The sequence below is a fragment of the Penicillium samsonianum genome (assembly GCF_028829775.1).
Source record: "Penicillium samsonianum strain IBT 33392 chromosome Unknown utg000003l_segment0_segment0, whole genome shotgun sequence".
Lineage (NCBI taxonomy): Eukaryota > Fungi > Ascomycota > Eurotiomycetes > Eurotiales > Aspergillaceae > Penicillium > Penicillium samsonianum.
The window spans coordinates 4,037,028-4,060,177 of NW_026643261.1; the positions used below are offsets into that span (position 1 = coordinate 4,037,028).

Here is a 23,150-nt window from a genome sequence, read left to right on the forward strand (position 1 = left end):
TCCACTCTCCGAAGCAAACTACTCTTATATCTAGTCGAGCCTCCATCTATATTTTTCTAATTCATCACACCTTAAAGATCTATATCTCGTCCGTCACAGTCCAATCTGTCACACGGTTTTGATTCCATTGACTATCCTCCCCGGTGATACTTCCCTCTCGCCATCGCGGCCAATTTCAAACAAAACCCCCAATCCACCCCCCCCGATGGGATCGAAATGTGCAACTTTTTCAAAAACTTTTACATATATTCCACCTGCTCCAATCCCGCCGCCCACTTCCTCCGCACCGAAATGGAGGGAACAAAAGACAATAGCACTTGCAACGACAGCCCACACGACCGCTTCATTGTGGTGGTGGGCAAATGCGTACTTTGCTCGTCTGCTCGATGATCGCCTATTTTTCGACACTTTGGGCCACAGGGTACCCAAAATAAAATTTTCACGTCTGAAACTCAGTCAAGGGCATTTTCTAAAGTTTCCCATCCCGGTTTCTCCTGTCCATGGTTCTTGACGTGGACTCCATTCAGGAACTATGAATTCGGGGAGGGACGACCCTCCACCGAGAATCGCGGCTCTCTGCAAAACACTTCAAACCATTTTTACGTGACTATGATCGACAGCTTCCTAAAATTCTGCTTCTTTTATTTGAATTTGTGGGGCAAACCGTGCCGGCTTAAACTTTGCTTCGCGGTCGACGCGTTTTCCGATACTTTGGATTCTTGGCTGCTTTGTCCTGATGTCTATTAGCTTTGCAAGCGTTTATGTTTTCCAGTTTCATTGTATTTTGTTTTTCATATTGTCTTTTCTAGCGTCTGGTACCTTGTTTGGGCGTCTGGTGGTTTTCATATATGAGACTTAGAGTGAACTTTCTGATTTTCTGGCCTTGATTCCCCAATTTGCAGGGTTTGCCCTATGGTTCACTTTAAAGCCCTGGATCTATTTGTTTTGCTTCATTTTGTTATGACCTGAGAGCTCTTTGCTTCCAAAGGATAGGAAGGTGAAAAATATATTGTACAAGTACTCCTCACCCAATTTTCAATATAGTCCCTAAATCACATGCTTGTTGAAATGCTCATGCACACGGGATTTATTTTCCTCGACTTCTCTGACTGGTTCTCAACAACGTTCGGACCCAACTTCTCACAGATAGGCAATCCAATCCATTCAATCTAACTCTCCAGGGGCCACATGTGCAACGTGGTTGTTGTATCTTCCATCACATTCCGCCATGCCTAGGCCAGGGGGAAAAGGGGGGTTGCCCCAACACAGTGCGGAAATAAAACTGCCCACAAGTGAAAATAAAACTAAACTATGACAACAAAGTGACTTGAGAGATATTTAGGTACCTATGTCCCGCAGTGAGCATTCAATACAGGACTCATGTAGTTCCCGCAGCAGGGTCACTAGCTACGGAATATCCCCTCGTGCAGCTTCGGCTGGTCCGCTTACAACGGTTGGATGTTCTCCCCGGTCGAGTCCGTGCTTTTTCATGATAGGACGGAAATATGAAGGATTGGGATCCCTCTTTGCCATCTATCGAGCCATACTACAGGGTATAATCTATGGAACTATGGATTCCCAGCACAACCCGAAGACCACGCAATCTCTGCTCCGGGGTCGCCGATTGAAGAAGCAGAGCTTGGGTATAATGCACACCCCTCCCCCTGCAGGGATGCTATACAGTTTCGTTCTAGCTATTCATGTTCTTTACACAAGTTAGCTTATTCTTTTCATTTATACTTGCGTCAATTTCACGTTAATTCCGCCTTGCAACTTCCCGGTTTTTTCCCCCCTGGAACTATATTACAAGTCCATGTGCGGTGCCACGTGTAACTTTAGTAAGGGACCTGGGGACGGCAATGGTCAAATATAAATTGAGGGTGAACATTCATGCCAAAAACTAGACCCCTTGACCCCAACACCCCAAGACCCCCAAGACCCCAAGAAGCCATTCCTTCTCCTGGGAAATACAACCATGGATACATAAGAACTTGGGGCTTTGGTACCCGAGGAACCCGAGGTGGTGGATCCACGGCTGATAGATGGCCTTCCGAAACAGCCTTGGAGGGACCGGCGGTCCACGCGTCCATGGGTGTAGCTGAATCAGTGGAGCACCTGGGCAGCAAAACTAGGATGGATCCGTGGATCGCCAGTTGCATTTATTCGGAACACTAATTCTTGGCCGAACTATGTTGTACAATATACAATCGTACAATTGAATTCATCGAGGGGAAAGCCCGGGAATCTGCCCAGTTGGAAGTGTGCTCAGTCCGTTTCACACATGCATATTTCCCAATTTCTCTCTTCTCTTTACCCTAATTCGAGGATTTTCCGGAAATGAACCGACTATTAGAGTTTCTGTTGTCTTTTTTTTCCCTTTCTCTTCTTCCACGCCAAGACTGCGCGTTCCTCCATTTGGACTGTGGTCAATATAATGCTAGGCCATTGCGTTGTTCTTTACATATTAATTGTTTGCTTGGCTTCCGTCAATTATCACCGAAAATACCCTAGGCGTTGGTTGTGAATGTGCTTGTGTGCCGTGTCGGGCGCTTATTGGAAACTATATCGATGAATCCGTGCAATAATAGGCTATGATATATTAATATCAAGGCACATATCGGGACGAGTACAACGTAATTTGTACACTTACCGAAAGCCAAGTCTTGTTGTGCCACTCCTGAAGATTATGGAAATCATGCCGACGGCTAAGTCGGGTAAGTGGCACGGGTAATGATCTATGGACCAAGGTCAAGGTGGTTTGTATACAATCTACTTCCTATTTATTTTCTCTTTTGTCCGGGCTTTGTTAGTTATCGAGCCTATGGCGATTTATATTATGGCTCTGTCTCTAATTACAAATTAAAGGGATGTTGCACACGGTTCGCACACGGTCCCTGTATAGACTAATGTCTAGAATGTCACTTAACGCCTTTCTGCTGAGCTAACGTTCCTTGTTTTTCACATGTTTATAAATCCCAAACACCAATTGATTACCATAGCTTAATAGCTCAACGACTGCGGATACCCACGGATGAGGAGCTTGATAGCCATGATTATGACACTGGCGACATGTCTATCATTTCCACGATTGAGCCACCGACAGGGATTTCATCCTTTCGGGGGGAAATTGCGCATCTAGACCTGTATGGCTCAGTGGCATTTAGAAAACCCGTCGACTCGGGTATATCTGGACATCAATAATATCCGAGTAGAATATTAAAACAGGCTGCGCACACTTGTTCCAACTTCATTTGTTCTTGTTTTGCCGGATATTATGGCGACGAACTGAGTTCGGCCGGAAACCATGCGATTCGTTGATATAACAGGGCATATGTTATCGCTGAATATAACTGTGTAGTTTTAATTAAAACTTTTTTTTTTGCCAACGAAACACTAATCTAATTTCCTGGTGGGGGCTGTTGATCTTTTCTTGATCTTGTTTGTAGTTTTCTCTATAAGCAACTTGTTCTCTTCAATTAGACTAGGTACTAGAGGTAGTGTCTCGGAAGAGTCAAGTGGGTAAAAATTGATTGGTTTCATCAGCCTAATTCTCCGGTTATAATCCACGCACCACGTGTTTTCACTTAACTACGACTCCACGTTATACATCATAAGAGATCTGCCGATATGAACCTTATTAGGCGTAATTGTACCAACTCCAGCAAACCAAGTAACATGGTCAAATCCAACAACAGACATAATATAGCCTAAAAAAAAACAATAACATCGGCATTGACAACAGTTTGTGCGCAAATCGAGTTTTAGCGGTGGAGTCCCGAAGCCACAGCCGGTTACATACCCACCTCTCCCACCTGGGCAGAAGGGTCGTGCTCGAGCTACATGACCTCGAACTCGATCATGAATAATAAATCAAAGGGATCTGTCCACAGTGGGGACGAATCCCGGCACTTCTACCAATCTAAACTAGCTGAAACATCTCGCTTCCGGGTTTGCCTTTGCCGAGCCGAATACTAGTATCACTGAACATCAATTGTCTCGTCTAGCACGGAGATGAGCCCGTCTACAGCGTTGTATACGGAATACTACTATGTACGTCACATACATAAACAGGCAGGTGAGGTGAAAGTCTGTAGATCATTCTATTGTGTCAAAATAGATTGACATTACGTATGTTGTACATGGATGGTGTGAATCTCGAGGTCGTCTTCGCCCTCCCCCCACAATTCACGTTCTCGTGCGTCCCGTCTGATGCGAAGTGCACGGTTTGCACAAGTCCAGTGCATATGTAGGCACCCAAGTCCCAGAGGATATATAAAATGGCCATAGCTGGAATGATTCCTCGACAAGCTTTTCTAGGCGATCAATCATGTTATTACAGATACGCTATCTATATTGTGTATCCGTGCCCCCAAGTGCCGGGATTGTTTCCTACATCCATCCACTAAGCCAAGTACAATATAAAACAATATAAAAAGATCCCATGACCCAAGATAAATGCCGGCACGCCATTCCTTGGAGATGAACGCCGAGTCGTTAGTCTTCGCAACCCGACGATCTACTCCCTTTTCGCGAGTTGGCCCGGTGAGAGTGGGGTTCGGCTACAGTTTCATGCAGGGGATTTAAAGCGTGTGTGGGTATGTCATGTGTTTTGTGTGTTAGCATGGGCGAACAAGTTTCCAAGGTTAGCGGCTGCTGGGATGACCCACAGATGACCCGCTTGGAGATAATATTGCCTCTTCTTTGGTAAACCTCGGTAAATCAATAGATAGCTGTGCTGCAGGTTGACCTTTAGATTGCAAGGGTACAGGGTATACTCCATACTACATCATAAGTTGCATAAATACTCCTACGCTGTATATCATCATCGATACCGAGGTAAATAGTAACAAGAATAGTCCGCCACTTAGTTATACGATCTCTGTCCTTAGCGATGCAGTTTCAGTTATCTGATATATTTGGATGTCGATTTTAGATGTTTCCTCCCATTCTTGGTATTTAAGAAGAATGAAATAATTACATATAGTTGCCGAATATGGAATATGTGCGGCCATTTTATAGATATTTTTAAAATATGTTCTTCTCGGTGTTATAGTTAGAAGGATAATAATGAGTTATAGAAGTGCGGCTAGAAATGGGAAGAATAATACGGAGTAAACATGCAGGGCTTATCACTCTACGATGTACAATATATATGTCCGAACGCGGTAGAAGCAGAAAATATACGGACGACTCTTCCATGTATATGTAACTAGGGATTGATAACAACATAAAAATGAACAAGCTAATAGCAGTACATAAATATGATATAATAGACAATGACAATATCCCCACCTTGGATATCATAGAACAAGAGCACAAATAGAACAAAATCCCAATCTGCATACAAAAAAGCCCAATCAACCCAGCATTTACCCAATCCCGAGCCCCTAGAAACGCACCTCAGGCCGAATAGCAAGCCTCTTCTGCACAAATGGTGGAGGAAGAGGAGTATACCTCGGGCGAGGCTTGCACGAGACTTTCCCTTTCGAGGAAAACGGCAAACTTGGTAGATCGCCAAGATGTAAACTCAGAATCGATGAGGCTCTCTTCCGATCAAAGATTTGGCTTTTGCGTTTCCCTGATTTAGAGCCTAGTGTTGAGGCTGAGGGAGTCGATGTATGGCTTGGCGTATGATGTGGCAAGCAGGAGACTGTTATCAGACTGCGAAGATGGTAGAATGATTCTTCTTCTTCTGGTTGTTCGAGTTTAGGTTTGGGTATTGCTGATTGGGGCTCTGCTATGGGGGCAGCAGTCGATGATGGGGCGTTGTTGCTTGATGTGTTGCTCGCGGTAGCTGCAAGGGCGGCTAATTGATTGACGATCTGGTCTGTTTCGTCGTGATGTGGTGTGGTAGTCATGATTATCTCAGGCAGGTGCAGTTCTTTCTCTTGGAATTTGAGCTCTTCGGGCGTAGTTGACGAAGTGGAAGATTTGTCCGTGTTTGATCTGCGTCGTCGGATCCATAGTTTTCGTAACAGAAGGAGAAACATAGTAATGACTAAAGCAACGCACACTAAAGAAGGAAAGTTAGTTTATCCAGTGTCTAGGTATGCCCTAGGAGGAGTACGCACAGCTCGAACAAATAGTCAAGGTAATGACTTTATCGGAGTTATCCAAAAGCGTCGTCCTCAAATCCTCAACTGTCATCCAATGTCCATCAAATCTACGTAGTGTTCCTTCCAAATCTCAGATATATATGTCCTCGATCAACGCATGAGCCTTGATACAATGTCAAGAATCCGACCAGTCCGTGCAATATTGAAACCAGACTGGAGCTGAAACACCACCCAGAATCCGGCATGATCAGATATTTCCCGGAAAACCAAGGCCGTTAGAACTTCGGCATATCATCATGAATATGACTGGATAAGCTTAAAATGTGGATTCAGAGACTACTGCCCCTCTCGTCTAGGTGCAGCAATATAAACAGATCAACATGCAAGCATCCTAGCGTAGGGAAATATCCAGTTGAATGGTTGATTGGTCATTCCTCGGGTTGGATAGTTGCAAACGGATGGATTAGTGTGGGTATGTATCCCGTAGATCACCATGACACCGCATAGCCGCAAATATTAGATTCAATTAAATTCGAGCTATCTTGCCCCGTTTGTGGATTGAGATGGGTGGGTCGGATCGTTGGGGCTGGTTTACAACGGGACCGGAGTTAAGATTACCTGGAAAGACTTAGTTCGCTGCTAGATGTGTGAAACCCTTGAAATTAAAGGGCACCTGGTCATATTTCTTCATATCTCATTGTGGACGGATCCATGACATACTCCCAATTCGGCTATGAGGCAAAATCATAATATGACCCAAGCGTCCGAGCCAAGTCATAGAAGCAAAAGCAATAGAATCACTCCGTCCTCGGATCCCGGACCATGCAGTACAACTACCAACAATCAAAGTCAGCAACAACCCAAACGAATCTCAGCCCCACGACCAAACACTACAAAACAAGTACAATGTACATACCATGCAAGCATCCGCCCCATCTCGACACTCCATCTCCTTACTCATGTGAAAGCCCATACGCTCATAGATCGCCACATTGGGCACACTCTTCGAGCTCTCGAGATAACACTTGACTCCCTCATCATCTGCCTTTTTCGTAACAGCCTCAAACAACAACCTACCGACACCCATCCCCTGCGCTTCAGGGCTAACAGCAACAATATTGCAGAAATAGTACCCGCGCGGATCATCCCAGATAGCAGCCTGCGCCTCGGCCTGCCGCTGTTTCCAGATCCAGTACCTGTTCGCGCACAGCCCGCCGCGACCAAAGTACCGGATATTGTTGAGCATCTGTCTGAAGGACAGGGTCCATGATTGGAACCAGGAGTACCAGCTCTCTGGTTGCGTGGACGGGTGGGGCGCTAGCCAGCAGGAGACGCCGAGGATTGGGGTTGGGGTTAGTGGGGTTCTGTGGGATTTGGAGTCGATGTCTTGGATTTCTTTTGCGACGTAGAATAGTGCATTCTTGATTCCCCAGTGGCAGCGTGCTGCGAGGGAATCGTAGTTTCTTTGCTTGTTGAACTATACGTGGAGTTATCTCTCAGTAGACGTAACTACCGGTCAAGTTGACCGCGTCACGAGAGAGATGTATGTTAGCCTGGTGATTAGGAGTAGATGGGTGCCTTGTTTCTTTTTTTTGGTCGCTGTTTCTCAACATAGAACGTACCTTGGATGAATCGAAGACCCACTTGAAGTAGGGATCGTCTGCAAATGCCCGTTGAATTACTTCAATAGCACCGGGGATATCTGCCTCGGTAAGAGGTACGACATCAACAGCCATAATGGCAATTTGGGGAGTCTGTATGGCGGGTAAATCTCCAGATGCAAGGATCGGATGTCGCTACGGGAAGCCGCCTTACGCCCCGCTATGTCGGAGAATTGAAGAATGCGGTTGTCGAGGATGGACCAGAGTCGCTTTTTGTTCACTGAAAGTTGTCAGAGTTGTTCTTTGCTTGCTTTCAGTCCATATATAGCACATATCGTAACTCACCTATGCCACTAAGCGTCAGCCAATCGGCGTAGTCCGTGTCAAAAGTTCCGAAGTACACTAAGGGACCCTGTAGGGCGTAGCTCTGTAGTTCTTCGGGGTGATGATTTGGGCAAGGAACCGCAAGTACTTTGATGAAAGAGGCAATTGAAGGAAATAAAAAAAAGGTGACAGTTGGAGAACCAGACCAGCTTGGGAGTGTGGAGAGAGCTAAACCGGGGAAGGCAGTTGGATGCGTCGGCTTCCAAGGTTGGCCTTATCGCTGACACATCAGTTCTTATCTCCACCTTTAGTACTCGGTATTTCTGCATGGTTCTGATACTTGATGATATTTCAGTCTACTACATGTATCCATATAAGATATCTGACTAAATGACCCATTTCGCTATGTATCCCCGATCAACGCAGGAGAAACGAAGTCCAATATCAACACCAATCGAAAAGTATAACCGGTCCTGCATAAATCATAAACAAAGTGCTGTTAAATGGAAGGAAAGTAATTCCAAATATAACCCCAGAGGGAAGAAAGAGAAGAAGAGCCAGACTCAGATTCAGACTCAGATATAAAGGATAGATAGCATCGCTGGAAAACATGTGCCCGACACCAATCCCGATATGAACAATAGCGTAATTTCATGATTCAGACCTCGTGACAGCTTTTTTTTTTTTTTTTTTAGCCAGGAGTAGCGGTATTACTGGAAATAGTCTTCGAGTCGCACCCATTCGCGGGGCACGTCCATGCTGCGGTTGATACGTCCACCCGGCGTGAGGGGCACATCGACGCGGCCACGCCCGCGGTCATCGTCCTCGTTTTCTTCGTAGAACGATAAACGGGAGAAATAATCCTCGAGAACGGCCTCTCGGTCGTCCCCGACGATGGTATCATATTCTGGAGGCGGGGTAACAAGCGGCGGGGCGGGAGGGACGTCATCGAAAGCGGGGGGCGCGTAGGACGGCGCACGGAGCAGATGCATTGGGCGAGGTGGAATGGGTGTGTTGCGGTCATTTGGTGATGCGAGGTGTGCTTGTGGGGGCCGGGCGAGACCGCCGGAGTCATTGGTGAAGCTGCGGGAGAAGGTATGGCCTGTTGAGCCGCGGCGGGCGATGATGCCTAGTGTGGGGTTGCTGTCTTCACGATCGGATGTCGCTGGGGCGATGACTTGCTCTCGGGGTGCGAGGGGTGCACCGGGGCATCCGCATTCGAATTCTTGGGCTGGGGGGACGGGTTCCTCGGCTGGGGTTGTGTAGGCTGGTAGGTAGATGTTGGCCTGGGTGGCCTTGCAGGAGAGGATGTGAAATGGCGAGTCTATGGAGATTTCAAAGTGTCTTCGTTTTGTGGGGTCTCTTTCGTCGACCTTCGATAGACGGAGGACAATCTGCGTGGATCGGTTAGTATGATTATGACACGAAGAAAGAGCAAAGACGTTTGACATACTTTGATCCAGTGGTTGATCTGAATGTTCTCGTATGTGGTATCGAAATGCAGCCGCTGACCCTCGTCCCGGCCCTTCATTTCGTGGCAACTCGGCAGTTGCACGTTGAATTCCATCTCAGTTGGACCGACACCACAATCATTAGACAGATTTCCTAGCAGATTTGTCCTATTCCGATCCACAATCTCCTGCCCCCTTGCGGCAGCAGCGCGGTGGTCCCAGTCGATGCCGCCGCCTGCGGTGACACGCATGGAGCTGCCGGGATAAGTGCTCACACTGGACGAGTCTGCTCGTTTTTCGAAAAGCAAAACCTTCTTCGCTGGTTGCAAGCGGTGAACGCTCTTGTCTGCCGTCCAATGTTGGATATTCTCCGTCACGAAGACTTTGATTCGGTGGCACTCTACTTTCGCTAGTGGGGTCAACTTGAACGCAATCGGGATCTGCGAGCCGAGCGGGAAGGACTTCCCCGAGATGACGATGTCGTAGTGAAGCTGGTCTTCCCAGTTCCGCGAAATCGCAATCGGCTCGACTTGCTCCAGTGAACCCTCGGCAGGGGTACGAATCACGGGGACTTCCATGGCGCCGAGGAGATTGGGTCGGAATGCGCCTGATCGTTCCACCATTGCTTCCAGGTCGTATTTCACAGAGCCCAGATCCGTTTTGATTGTCTCCGGCAATGATCCATCGATTGGGAACTCGAAGCTGTATAAATAATCGCCTACGGGGAACATGCGGTAATTTCGCTGAGGTTGGGGTTGGGAAGTCGGGGGTTCGTTCTTGCTGAAGCTGCGCGAATGCCCGCGGTTTCCTTGCAGAGAAACACGTTTGGCTTCTCGAGAGGTTGGTATGGCGAGTGTGGAGGTAGAATTGCGATTGGAAAATAGTTCTCGAGTTGTCATCGTCACTCCCTCCTTTCCCGGTACGGATGATACCGGTTTGGCATGCTGATAGTAATGCGCGCCATAGTCATTCTGCATGAGCGCGGTGTCACCGTGATTGAAATAGACCACACCATGTGTGAAGAGATCCTTCTTGTCATGGAAGTGGATCTTCTTAGGGGGGATACCTGAACAATGTCAGCTTGTGTTGAAGTATAATTCTATGCTGTAGATTCATACCATCTGGCCAATCGGTCTGAGCATGGCCGCGGAAGCAGACCGAGATCTTCTTGATCTTGACACATTTGGTAACCTTCAAATGCATTTGTCCCCGCAGAATTGCGGACTTTTTACTGCTTGGGTCTTGCTGATCATAACCCTGCAAGTAAAGCACAGGCTCTGTGAGGGCAATACCAACAGAGATGCCACTCCCAGTGGCTACAATCTTCTCATTTCGCAAAGGGGTAAATGAAGTGTCAGAATCGGTAGTCACAGTGTGGTGTTCATGTACTGGGCGAGGCAGCACCTCGGTAGATGACGAATCCGAGCGCATCTCGTCCTCCAAGTCGACCGATATCGGCGACAATATAATCTCCGAAACTGGTCGTACACCACGGACAGGACGTTGCAATGGTGCCTGAATTCCAGACGACCGCAAGCGAAGAAATCGCTTTGCGTTTTCACGTGGACCCGCCAGCTTTTTGAAGATGGAGTCCCGATGACTCCGTTTAGGGGTCTGATTTTCGATACACACTGTGTGGCGACGAGCCGACCGTGAGATGAGATTGGAAATTGATACTCCTAGCGACGGAGGTCCTGTGAACTCCGAGTGCGGGGTGGGGTTGCTAGAGGCCGACCGCGAAGATAACTGTGCTGGCAAAGGAAGGATATTAGCACCCATCATCGTGATATTACTCTGAGCATCCCGGAGAAGTTCCCCAAAAATTTGTATGTTGTATATCCCTTGGATAATGCTTATATCGCCAAATTGGGCAAAGACAAGAATGGTCCTCCAACAAGAAAGGGAATACAAATTGCAGGGTATGTGTAGGACAGACTCAACATACCTTCGATCTTTAATCTTGTGAGACGATGTTTTCTTTGTTTTGTTTCTGATCCCTTGAATCCCTTCACGCAAGGAGACTGAGTCTTTGTAGAAAGATGGAATTCTCGGGGGTGCTGACTTCATAAGTCCTCCACTCTGATCATCGTGCAGATCTCTATTTCGACGTGTAGGATTGGCTGCTATGGGGCGGAATTGTGGCTCCTTTTTTTCTCCCTTTTTCCTTGATCTCTATGATTTGGCTCCGCTAGCAAGGCGTAATGTGGCGTCGCAGGTGATTAAAAAGATCCGTGAATATAGTTAAAAGGCGAACTGTTTTAAAACTAAAAGGAACGCTGATCCACGGGAGAGAAAAAAGAACATACTAAGCAAAAAATAAAATAAAATTGAAGAATCGTTAAATCCGAACTCGATGACAACACCATTGAGAAAGCCGGGGGGAAGAGAGAGGAGGGTCTCATATCCGGCGATCCGGGCCATACGTCTCTGCCATCTACGGTTTACGGATTTGGTTCGGCATTTCCTCCCAATATTTGTGGAAACATTCCACTAGGGTCTAGAGTTGTAAAAGCCTCGGATCTCACGGCATATAACTCGTTATATTCACGGATCCACGGCATAGGGCAGTGCTAACGCCCAGCTCTTGGGTATCTTGGCCTTTCTGATCTAGCAAAACTGAGTCTACCTAGGTAGGCTTAGATGCGGGGGATTTTTCAATTAACTCTTTTGTATGCCCGCATTTGATACATTTTGGGGACTATGTACCAGATCCCATGGATTTTAAACCCGTATAAAGTGTGATACCAAAATGTGATACTTAAACCTTGCACTTCTTAGATTCCATCTATATCAATCTTCTTTATGACATTGCATACTCCATACAGTGCTACGATAGTTAGTTAACTAGCCCGTTGTAGTGCCTGGTTTTCAAGGCTCACTGCACGGTTCACACGAGTTGGAATGTGAATGGTCGGAAGATAGACCCTGACAAAGATGGTGATAAGTTCTAGTTCGTCACCATCACCTATGTGCTGTATACTTTATATACCTAGGTAGGCACATCAAATTATTATACTAAATACTATTGTGACGATATTTACATCTATGACAATGACCTCATCAGCCTAGGTATGTCTAGACTCTCCACATAGTACATCGTAGGGCAAATCTATTTCGGGAAGCAAATCCTTTTCGTTCTCTCTGGGGTGATCGCCCTTTGGATTTTCCTGCCCTGATTTGCTTCCCCACGAGCCGCGCTGATCCTAACCTACGTCACTACGTCACCGGACTTATAAACTACATGCTAGTATAATCCACTGACCTCTTATAATCTACTAAACGCGTATCTTCCTTGAACTACAAAGAAGATCCTTCCACGTACGGAGAAACACAGTTCCAATTCAAATGTCTTTGGCGCTATGACCCTGTCGCACAATGAGCTCTGTGTCACCACTGGAAGGGTTCATGATTTCAGTTGAAGCTGTCTAGGAGCGGTGGGCCTCGATTATGGTGGTTTCACTATCTTCTTTCGAGGTACTCCCTACTTGGATCGGAGGTGTCAAAAGACTTAATTTTGTAAAGGTCCAAAGACATTAATTCTCTATTGAACCATACTTCTAGACTGGATCAGAGCTATTGGCTAGTAAATCCGGTGTTCATCATTGATGTTCCACAGCACCTATCCGGTCAGGAGCCTTGAGCCTGAGTAACAAAAGATCCATGCAGTTCACAATAATCTATGCTTTTAGTCACAGAAATCAGGGATATGCCATTAGATCTATGCTTAATCCCACTAGTGCCAAATGCGAACGCATGCAGATCATAGGATACCTTTTCCCCCGATTCCCCCAATTTTGCCCCCACTGGTCATTGCTCTTATCTGGACTTTATAGAGTCCACTAGTGTGAGCCCCTTCATTTTCATCAGTTGAACCAATTATCATCCAGCTCATTAACATTCATCAGGCTGTCCCCCTCCAGCTGATTAAACTCCCCACCATTCTCTCCAAAATTATCAGTGTCCATGAACAAATCGTCGAAGTTTGATTCAGCGGGCCCCATGAAATCTTCCCCGGAGTTACTCTGTAGGAAATTGCCTTCATCCCCCTCTGTTTTTTGCAACTCCATGTCAAATGCCCCACCACCAGCAGGGACATCCAAAGTATTCCCCGGGGGTTGAGTCGTGCTTAATTTGTCTGCACCACCAGTAGCACCGGAAGCTGTGAAATTCGACCCGGATAGAAAAGCTTGATTGCCCATGTCATCATCGTTGAAGTCTAAGCTAAGACCAAAGTCGTTTGTGCCCCCAGTGTCGTTGAGGACTGAATCAAAAGTGAGATCTTCATTGGTTCCGGGGAATGATTGACCGGGAGCAGCATTGTTGTCGACTTCTTTTTTGACAACTACATCATCGCCCGATTGGGTGTCGGGCTTGATCTCTGCCGGAGTTGAGTGGCTCGCAGAGATAGCTTCTGCTAATTTAGGTATAGGTTCAAGCTTTGTGTCCATTTCCACTTTCTCAGTCGGGGGAGGTTGGATATCAGGTTCAACCTGTTGTTTCACATCGCTCATTGCCACATCTTCGATGGGCTGGGGAGCAGCACTAGTGGCCTTGAGAGCCTCATAATCCCTTTCCAAAAAGGCTTTCGCGATGAACTGCAGCATGTCAGAAAAGAAAACCGAAAAAAAAGATGGAAAAAAAAGCAAATATTAATCTATTTGAAATTATTGATTTGTACTCACAATTTGCTCTGATAGGTTATCCAGGGCATTTTGGAAACTATCATGATACAACGGGATGGATCGTTGCAGGTGAGTCCTTGATGGCATGGAGCCAGACTTGCGAAACAAACGACCGGTATCAATGAGCTAGAAGCTGTCAGAGGCTATATACCAAGAGTGATGTTCCAGAGCCAGCGCTTACCGTCCGCTCTATTATGCTTGAGAGCTCTGTGAGTGAGTCGGGGTTTGAATAACTAGTTGAATAGCTGGCCATGGTTAAAAGAGGTGTAGGCAGTTGAAAATAGTTTTAGTTCTCCAGCTTTTTCCAAGGAAGATGGAAGTATCAATTTGAAGGAGAAAAGAACATTGAAGTTAAAGAATTTGGGGATGTACCGAAGAGTAAAAGGCGGCTAAACCCTTTGGGGTAAAGTGTCCTCCCCCCACCCCTAGCGGTTAACTTCCCTCCCTTTACTTTGCTGTTCTCCAGTTCTTTTTTTCTTTCTGTATCCTCACTTCTTCTCTTCCATTTCCCTTTTTCCTTTTCTCTTTTCTCTTTTCTTTCCTGTTTGGCTCCCCGTAAAGGGACTTGCATGCTTTGATTTTCTTTGAGCTTTCTCAGCCTCTTTTTGTTGGGCTTTCTACCTCCCAACGCGCTTTGTATCGTTTCAATCTCCGACCGCAGCTTTATCAGGCCACAGAAACATCTCCCTTATTCTATCGGAGCTTGATCGGCAAAAAACAAAAAAACAAAAAACAAACTCCCCACCCAGGTTCCATTTCGGTGTCTCTTTTACTAGCACTGTTTATACCCGGTGCTCTTTGTTACCTATCTTAGGGTCTTTCTTATTGGACTTCCTCCATCCTGGTCCCCCCGTGGCCTCCTATACGTATATTTTCCTGGTCTTATTTGCGATTGTGGCTTTCAGCGACGCTCTGCATTGTCTCAAATTCTGAATTTGACAGATCACCTAACACTGGGCTCTCCCAGTCTGATATTTAACACCTTCCGACTTCCGCATCACTCGCTTCCTCTGATCGCCTTTGGAATATATTCGTATCTTTTCAAAAAGCAATCATAATGGCTGAAAACGCTCAAGCCTCGACTGCCTCTTCTCTACCCCCCGCGCCTCAGCCCGCTGTCGGTCAAACCCAACAGTATGATGCTCCTCAGGGCAATGGCCAGGGCAACCAGTCCCACATGCCCCCGCCCCCGCGCCCTCCTGTGATAATCCCCCAGAATACCAATCCGATTCCCACCGCCATGACCTCCCCCATGTCCGGAGTTGCTATGATGTCCCCCACAAGCGCTGGTGGATATGTCCGCCGAGCGGCTCCTGAACCAAACAAGAGAGCCCTGTATGTGGGTGGGCTAGATCCGAGGGTCACTGAGGACATCCTCAAGCAGATCTTTGAGACCACTGGCCACGTGGTCAGCGTGAAGATCATTCCCGACAAGAATGTGAGTTCTCCTGACAGGCACCCCCTGCATATCGGCTCCCCCCTGAGTTGCTGGTAATGGTCTCTGGAGCTCTCATCTGTGATATCACTGCCAGCCCTTGATGAAATATTGGTAGCTGACTGTTTTACTTACTCCAGGGGCAATTCACCACCAAGGGCCACAACTACGGTTTCGTTGAGTTCGATGACCCAGGTGCGGCCGAGAGGGCTATGCAAACCCTGAATGGTCGCCGAATCCACCAATCGGTAGGTTTCCTTTTGTTCGTGGTACTTCGTCTGTGTCTAATTGCCTCAGGAAATCCGTGTCAACTGGGCGTACCAGTCCAACAGCACCAGCAAGGAGGATACTTCTAACCACTTCCATATTTTCGTCGGCGACTTGAGCAATGAAGTCAACGACGAAATCCTGACTCAAGCATTCTCTGCTTTCGGTTCAGTATCCGAAGCACGTGTGATGTGGGACATGAAGACTGGTCGCTCACGTGGATACGGCTTCGTTGCTTTCCGCGATCGCACAGAGGCAGACAAGGCCCTCAACTCGATGGATGGTGAATGGCTCGGTTCTCGTGCTATCCGCTGCAACTGGGCCAACCAGAAGGGTCAGCCTTCAATCTCCCAGCAGCAGGCCCTAGTTGCGATGGGTATGACGCCCACCACTCCTTTCGGACACCACCACTTCCCAACCCACGGCATTCAGAGCTACGATATGGTTGCTCAGCAGACCCCCCAGTGGCAGACTACTTGCTACGTGGGCAACCTCACCCCTTATACCACCCAGAACGACTTGGTCCCCCTGTTCCAGAACTTCGGCTATGTCCTTGAAACTCGCCTCCAGGCCGATCGTGGCTTTGCCTTCGTGAAAATGGATTCGCATGAAAATGCGGCCTCTGCGATCTGCCAACTGAATGGCTACAACGTCAACGGTCGTCCTCTGAAGTGCAGTGTAAGTTATTGCTAGTCCTGGGATTACCAGCTTACATTTACTGACTACCGCAGTGGGGTAAGGATCGCCCTCCTACCGGCCAATTCGACAACTTCTCTCCCCAGCAGGGCAACGCCGCTCCCTTCAACAGCAGCCCTGCTGGTTTCTTCCCCCAATACGGTGGTCCCGCAAACCCCATGAATCAAGGTGAGCCTAGGATTTATCCTGTCTCTCAGCACTCGCTTACTGGTAGAATAGGTCCTGCCCCTGCTGGTCGAGGCTGGGATCAACAACCCAACAATTTCAATGGGCCTGCTATGGCTGGCCAGGGCTACGCTCAGGCAGGCAATGCCGGGGGCTACGGCCGTGGCCAGCCCATGTCCCCGTCCGGCAACTGGGACCAGTCCAACAACTTCAACGGAGGCTACCAGGCGTAGCTCGGTTTTTCACAGTCTCCAGTCGGTCTGCTCACATACGACACTTCCGTCATTTGCTCACAGAACTAAGTTTATTTAACGTCCCTTCTGTGTTTCTTTCCATAGCACCCTTCTACAATTCCCCATCACCGTTGATATTTCTTTCTTTTACTTAAATTGAGTGGATTTTCAAGCGAGCAAGTTGCTTTTGTCTGAAACGGAATTTGTGTGTTGCGCACCCCATACCCCAAGTCCACAATGTTGATTCGGTTTTTCTTTTCGCTTCTTTCTTTCCTTTTCTCTTTTCTCTTAAGCGTGCCTTGCTATCAAGGGTTCCTTGGATTTTTGGTTCTGTCACGCCCCCAAATAAAAGCGACCTCCCTACTCTTCACCCGCGTATTTGGACTGTTGCCATCTTGTTCATTTCTTTTCTCTAGCTGTTTTATCATTCGAGTACACGTGTTGTATCAGCTTTGCTTCCCTGTCTTTTCTTAGGCTTGCTTTCGTTGTTTGGTACTCATTTCCACTCGAAAGATGCTCTTCATGGGTTGCCATGGATTTCTCGGTTGACACATTGGTCTGGGCACTTCCCCACGAGTACCCGTATATGCTGTGATGAATTTCCTTGGAGCACGCGAACACCATTGATCTTTTTTTCTAAGTATCTCTGCCTTGCTGGCGTTCTAGCCCAGATACCAATTTGCCTTTTTTTGTGCTGCATTCTTCGTTTCCTTTTCTTTAAACTCATTGCCGATGGCATTTTCTTTGTTTGTTTTTATATATACCATGTATGATGTACAGAGCAGACGGCGGATTGCATGATATTCTCTGCATAGAGGCTTGCAGGTGAAACTGAACATGCTGTGTTATGCTCCGCAAGGCACCTGAAGTTAACCTGGTTTCATAGCAGTTATTATTCATTGTAGCGTTAGTTGATTGGTAAACTGCAGCCCCTTTTCTCACTGCACATGTATGCAGTGTGACACTGAGATGTACGGCATGTTTTAGATGGGACAGACAATGTACATGCTCCCACCTTTTCTATTTCTCTGTTTGTCTGAACCCAGCTTGGAAGCCTGGACTGTTGAATATTTTACTGATTACGCAGCTATAGATGAATATATATGGATAAATATTTCGTTTTTGAGGTATTCAGCTGTTTACTCATCTGGTTATAACAGGGGAGAAGGGACAAAAGCATGAAAACTATGCCTGTGCACTTGTGTTTCTTATTCTTGGGTATGATTTGACCCCATTCCAAGCACGTCTCGAAATGTAGACTTGGTGCATCATCGAAGTATCTTTCGGCTCGCAGATTTTCCTCAATCGCGAGCAATCCATCAATCCTGCATCTTGATTGAGCCTCAATTAGCTTTACGGAGCGAGTGAGTTCCTTAAACTAGTTCAAATAATTTACTAGATATCGTGTAAGTATCAAATGGGGCAAGGAACACTATATATGTTACGTACTCAGCCATGGGCTTAGGTTCATAGGAGGGTCTTGCCAAGCTTGGAGACCGAAGACTTGGAGGCTGAAAGGAAGAGCGACTCTTCCAATATCAGCGATGGACATTTCCGTGGCCAGTCTCGCCATTTCCCGGAGGCTTTTCGATAAATTGATTCAGACGAGCCGTACTCGCTTGCGGGACATGGCGTGTAATTGTTCCCACAATTTTCAGAATTTTGCAGCATTGGCCAATGGCGGCATTATGGATAAGAGGAGGTTTTTCAATTGAGAGGAGAAACTAGAGGTACAAACTACGAAGCTCTTTGACTACTTCGGGACCGAGTTAGAGAAAGTGCATCTCTCAAACTGATACATGTATCCATCCATAGATGGATGATAAGATTATTATATAAATCCTTTTATCGCACATCGTTTCTGCTGTTGCTGATATTTTATATGCATCGGAGACATAATCTAAGGTTATTTGACCGCGCGACGCCATTGCTGGCATCGCGAGTTTGTTACATTTGATGCCTGATATTGCAGGCCACACGCCATTTACGGCCTTATGCAGGCAAAACATACCTATGTCTTTTTGCAAAACAAAAAACACCAAACGAAGAAACGAATACAGTCCCCGAGTTTCACCAATGCAAGAGGATTGACCGAGCTGACATTCCAACTCCCGGTTCCACACGCACCAATGGACGATAAGGAGAGAACCGCGGACTTGGCGGTCCACGAACTATCTCCTCGCCCACGATCAGGCAGCGCAAGTAGCGGCCACAAACGAAGCCTTTCGGGTTCACTCCTTTCGAGACTTTCCTTCTTTCGCGTGAACCGGGCAGCACACACCTCCATGGACCGACACCACCCAGACATGGACCACGATGGCGACGAAGACCTCCACTCCGGTATACCGCAGAGCACAAGCAAGGGAGGAACTACCAGCAGCCGGGCGATGTCTGCGGCGCTCGCACAACACCGAACGCGCCGCCGACGTGGCTCCCTCCGCAAAACTGCCTTGCTAGGCACCAGGCTCGAATCGCGCGACAAAAGAGCCACCGCCAAAGCCGCCGAAGCTCTCGAAGCCCTCCGCGCAGAACCAAGCCGACTCCCTGCCGCCGATCTACAAGCGGCGATACAACCCGAAGATCAGATCCCCTCCGATAATGGGCCTACACGATACTCGCCGCGCGCGAGCGAGCCCTTCGACGACGACCGCGACGATACCCAACAGCCGGCCTGGTTCCGCGCGGCAGATACCCAGAAACCCATCCGACCCTCAATAAGTCGCCGACGCCAGGGCCTCGCACAGCACAATCTCCAAGAACAAGCCACCGACGACGAAGACCTCGTCTCCTTCCCTCGCCTCCACTCGAATTCAAATCCCACGGCGGCCGGCACGGGCATCAGCCCCAAAATCGGCTCTGCAACCGGCTTACACATCTCCCCACCATCCTCCAGCTCAGGTTCTTTCTATTCGCTCCAACCTCAGCCCGAACCGGCATACCTACCCGTCCACCGACACAAGTCCTCGCCCCTGGTCACACACCCTGTTGAGATGAAGAGCAGTCCCGATGTGGATGTGGACTACTCCGAGACCGAGTGGTGGGGCTGGATTATACTGGTTGTGACGTGGCTTGTCTTTGTTGTGGGCATTGGGAGCTGCTTTGGGGTTTGGAGCTGGGCTTGGGATGTTGGGGAGACGCCCTATGCGCCGCCTGAGTTGGAGGATGATATCACTTTGCCGATTGTCGGGTATTATCCTGCACTTATCATTCTCACAGCTGTCATGTCTTGGGTTTGGGTTGTTGTTGCATGGGTGGGTATGAAGTACTTCAAGCATGCTAATATATCCGGGGATGATATTTGATTTTCTTTTCTTTGTTCTAGCGCATACCATATTATAATACCCTCTTCTTGTGAGCGTTAACATGGCATATTTTTCAATGATTCCGTGGGTTTTCATGGTAGGATGACAGTCTTGCCAACATTCGATGGTCAATACATGTAGGCTGCACAAATGTTACAGCTATATTGCTGCCCCTGCGATGTCAGTTTCTAAACACGAGCGACGGAGAGGTATAAACATCGCTAGGATATTCTCAGCAAATAACCTTGCTATCGTGGCTTGATCTGTACCAGCATCTAGTCTATAAACTATGTACATACGAGGGGCCTTTATAAATCACAAATTTGCAACCCCCAACTTCCTCAAGCGCAGCATACTATCTTGCAAAGAAGTCGCCAGCAACGTCCCATCAGGGCTCCAAATATGACTCTCATGCGTCCCCCTATTCTCCGCAGCCCGAGGCGTCCACCCTTCCTGCACGAACCACTTCATAGGCAACTCACTCTGACCGCCAACATCGCTACCGCTAATACTCTCCCAATCAACCATCCGCAGAGCCTCCCCATGCTGATGCACAATAACCGTAAGCGTAAGACTTGCCATCTCAGCCCAGTGCTTGATCCCCAGCGCGCGCGGAATCAAAAGAAGCGAGTTCTTATCACTGGAATACATATGCGCACACGCATACAAGTTATCGTATTCTCCGTTCTGTTCCCTCTCCCGGATCTGCGCCAAACTCGCAGCAGGATCCTCGTCCGGTGATCCTTTGAGCCGGTACTGCGTTAGCTGGCGATATCGCTCAGGATGTTGCTTGACATCCTCGGCGCGGTTATAATCCTTCATATCGGTCTTGCGCACGTCCAGACCGGGAAACCTGTGCTCGGAGATGTTTCCCTGCCGCACAGCCTCAATCCACCAGTCTGCGTCCACGCTGGGACTGGGAGGCTGATCTTCTGGCCGTTTTGCCGAGAGGATTGAGTCGAAGCGCGTTTGTGCTGATGTCGGCTGGTGCTGGAAGAGACGCTGCTTCTCGTCACGCTTGAAGGAGCATATGCACGTGAAGCAGATTCTGCCTGCTTGTCGTGCGTCGACGGCTCGTGTGCTGTACATGTATCCATCGCGGATATGTCGCACTGTGTACACGTATGGCGTGTCGAGCCGCCCCCCTAGGATGAACGTTCCCGTCATATCCTGCCGGTACGTCAGTTTGAGTTTCTCTGAGGACAGTTGATGTATAAAATCTTACGTGAATCACTAACCCCTCACCCACGGTCTTGGACGCTGCGTAGGCTGATTGAGCGTAGACATGTCCGCCGAACGAGCGCGTTCCCTGACCAGGGTTGTAAGGTGTTGCTAGCGAGCGAAACCGCTCAATTTTTTCTGGTTCGGCGGAGTCGGGATACGAGATCAAGGCATCTTCGAGTCGCTGCAGCGACATCAACTCAATAAAAGAATGCGGGGACATCAGCTCGCCGTCATTGTCCAGGGCCCCACGTTGCGGAGACATAGTGTAAAAGAGGCGAGAGTCGTCGTGATTTGGGCCTTTTCCCCCAAGGGTACAAGTACAAGCTGCGCGAAGCAGTTGTTTGTCTCAATAAGGCAAATTGTTTTCCGGGCCGATGGTACCTGTCCGATCAACGATACAGCCCCTGGATCCGATGGTGATCCTCCCAGCGATTGTAGTAGGTGAAAGTGGGGTTAATGAGCCAGTTCTTATACAGTCTTCTGCTATATAACGGAAAACATGTAGGACTGAACTGTGGGGAGTAGAGGTGATAGATTTTATAATAGATGTATGGGGATTGGTAGGTACCCCGGACTAAGAAACGGGACCGGCCGGTGCCTCGGCTTGTCAATTTGGTTCACGCGACCCTACAACATAGAGGTGAATGTGCTAATTGTAGATATTTTGAACAAAGTAATTATATGACTTCTTTATGAATCGGCTGTTTATATATCTATATGATGCTTAATCCAATTCCATCGTTCAGGATTGATCGGGTGAAGGAAATGCATTTCGGCTGGAGCACTTCGCTCCCCAGGTTTACTTAAATCGAACGGCAGCGTTCAGAGGGTGCGGTATGTCCATCTCTATAAATATAAATAGGGAAGAATATATTGAGCTTTTCTATCAGATGCATAGTTCATCTGCCGTGCTTGTCGTTGCCATGTTGTATGGATGACCGAGGAGTGGAGGGAACAGGAATTGTAGTAACAGCCACAAAATAGACGTGTAGATCAAACTGGTATTTTGTACAATATGCGCCAATTTTGCTGATAGGTTCGAGTGGCAGTTCCCAATGCCCGTGCCATAATAATACAAAGAACAAAAAGAAAAGTGCTGAAATCCAAATCCACGCTCCTAAATCTGATATCAACAATCAATCAAACTTTCGTCAAAAAATTTGCGTCAACTAGATCTGCTCGGTGATGGTAGAAACGTTGTTCCACTCGACCTTGCCCTCGATATCCTTGATCTCTTCGAGCTTGTCGCCGAGCTTGACCACGGAGAAGTTGATCATACGCGGGTCGAGACCGAGAGTGCGGCGGATAGATGACTGAACAGAGCCGGAGGAGTCGAAGCGCATGATGAAGTGGTGACCTTCGGTGTATCGGGCCTGATGTTTTGTGGTGACCCTGGGCAGGCGGAAGGCGCCCCAGTTGGTGTAGCCGCGAACGACGCCGCCGGAGCGGATGACTTGGGTACCGGCATTACGGGCAATTCTGCAGCAAATTGTGTATATTAGTATTTGATAGGTTCGGATGATGGAGACCGTAGCGATGGTGTTGATTCAGACGTACTCTCGCACCTCGTTGAGGCTGCCCGGGCGGACCTGTTAGCAGAGCGGTTAGCAAATCCAGACATGTCTTTTAAAGTCAATATAACAGTTCCAATGAAACCAAAACATACAATGGCAATCAGCTCGTACAACATGGCATCGAGGGGTGGCGCGAACTA

General features: G+C 47.8%; 8 protein-coding genes across 8 annotated transcripts; 2 read left to right on the forward strand and 6 right to left on the reverse strand.

Moving 5' to 3' along the window:
- Positions 1–5,387: 5,387 nt before the first annotated feature.
- N7471_005132 (uncharacterized protein) lies at positions 5,388–5,990 on the reverse strand (the record flags this gene model as incomplete). The annotated part of the gene is made up of 1 exon (XM_057277851.1): positions 5,388–5,990. The coding sequence occupies one exon, from the start codon at positions 5,988–5,990 to the stop codon at positions 5,388–5,390; it is 603 nt and encodes a 200-aa protein (XP_057137461.1).
- An 863-nt stretch (positions 5,991–6,853) lies between these two features.
- N7471_005133 (GNAT family N-acetyltransferase) lies at positions 6,854–7,792 on the reverse strand (the record flags this gene model as incomplete). The annotated part of the gene is made up of 3 exons (XM_057277852.1): positions 6,854–6,889; positions 6,973–7,533; positions 7,679–7,792. The coding sequence occupies 3 exons, from the start codon at positions 7,790–7,792 to the stop codon at positions 6,854–6,856; spliced, it is 711 nt and encodes a 236-aa protein (XP_057137462.1).
- Positions 7,793–8,691: 899 nt separating this feature from the next.
- Positions 8,692–11,214, reverse strand: N7471_005134 (arrestin family protein; the record flags this gene model as incomplete). Its single annotated transcript, XM_057277853.1, has 3 exons — positions 8,692–9,375; positions 9,435–10,498; positions 10,551–11,214. The coding sequence occupies 3 exons, from the start codon at positions 11,212–11,214 to the stop codon at positions 8,692–8,694; spliced, it is 2,412 nt and encodes an 803-aa protein (XP_057137463.1).
- Positions 11,215–13,274: 2,060 nt separating this feature from the next.
- N7471_005135 (uncharacterized protein) lies at positions 13,275–14,433 on the reverse strand. The gene is made up of 3 exons (XM_057277854.1): positions 14,296–14,433; positions 14,115–14,240; positions 13,275–14,027 (listed from the first exon to the last, which is right to left on the reverse strand). The coding sequence occupies exons 1-3, from the start codon at positions 14,365–14,367 to the stop codon at positions 13,296–13,298; spliced, it is 930 nt and encodes a 309-aa protein (XP_057137464.1). The 5' UTR covers positions 14,368–14,433; the 3' UTR covers positions 13,275–13,295.
- Positions 14,434–15,171: 738 nt separating this feature from the next.
- Positions 15,172–16,910, forward strand: N7471_005136 (uncharacterized protein; the record flags this gene model as incomplete). The annotated part of the gene is made up of 5 exons (XM_057277855.1): positions 15,172–15,552; positions 15,690–15,797; positions 15,847–16,494; positions 16,548–16,680; positions 16,732–16,910. The coding sequence occupies 5 exons, from the start codon at positions 15,172–15,174 to the stop codon at positions 16,908–16,910; spliced, it is 1,449 nt and encodes a 482-aa protein (XP_057137465.1).
- Positions 16,911–19,039: 2,129 nt separating this feature from the next.
- On the forward strand, positions 19,040–20,212 carry N7471_005137 (PIG-Y family protein; the record flags this gene model as incomplete). Its single annotated transcript, XM_057277856.1, has 1 exon — positions 19,040–20,212. One exon carries the CDS (start codon positions 19,040–19,042, stop codon positions 20,210–20,212), a length of 1,173 nt encoding a protein of 390 aa, XP_057137466.1.
- A 315-nt stretch (positions 20,213–20,527) lies between these two features.
- Positions 20,528–21,895, reverse strand: N7471_005138 (acyl-CoA thioesterase; the record flags this gene model as incomplete). Its single annotated transcript, XM_057277857.1, has 2 exons — positions 21,438–21,895; positions 20,528–21,382 (listed from the first exon to the last, which is right to left on the reverse strand). The coding sequence occupies exons 1-2, from the start codon at positions 21,696–21,698 to the stop codon at positions 20,528–20,530; spliced, it is 1,116 nt and encodes a 371-aa protein (XP_057137467.1). The 5' UTR covers positions 21,699–21,895.
- Positions 21,896–22,605: 710 nt separating this feature from the next.
- On the reverse strand, positions 22,606–23,126 carry N7471_005139 (mitochondrial 37S ribosomal protein bS6m; the record flags this gene model as incomplete). Its single annotated transcript, XM_057277858.1, has 3 exons — positions 22,606–22,915; positions 22,994–23,025; positions 23,103–23,126. 3 exons carry the CDS (start codon positions 23,124–23,126, stop codon positions 22,606–22,608), a joined length of 366 nt encoding a protein of 121 aa, XP_057137468.1.
- Positions 23,127–23,150: the final 24 nt, after the last annotated feature.

Bases quoted from the DNA above. Each gene is read 5' to 3' on its own strand.
- N7471_005135 (XM_057277854.1), bottom strand. From the start codon at position 14,367: ATGGCCAGCTATTCAACTAGTTATTCAAACCCCGACTCACTCACAGAG. The intron at 14,241-14,295 runs GTAAGCGCTGGC...GACAGCTTCTAG, and splicing joins CAAGCATAATAGAGCGGACG to CTCATTGATACCGGTCGTTT. The intron at 14,028-14,114 runs GTGAGTACAAAT...GACATGCTGCAG, and splicing joins ATAACCTATCAGAGCAAATT to TTCATCGCGAAAGCCTTTTT.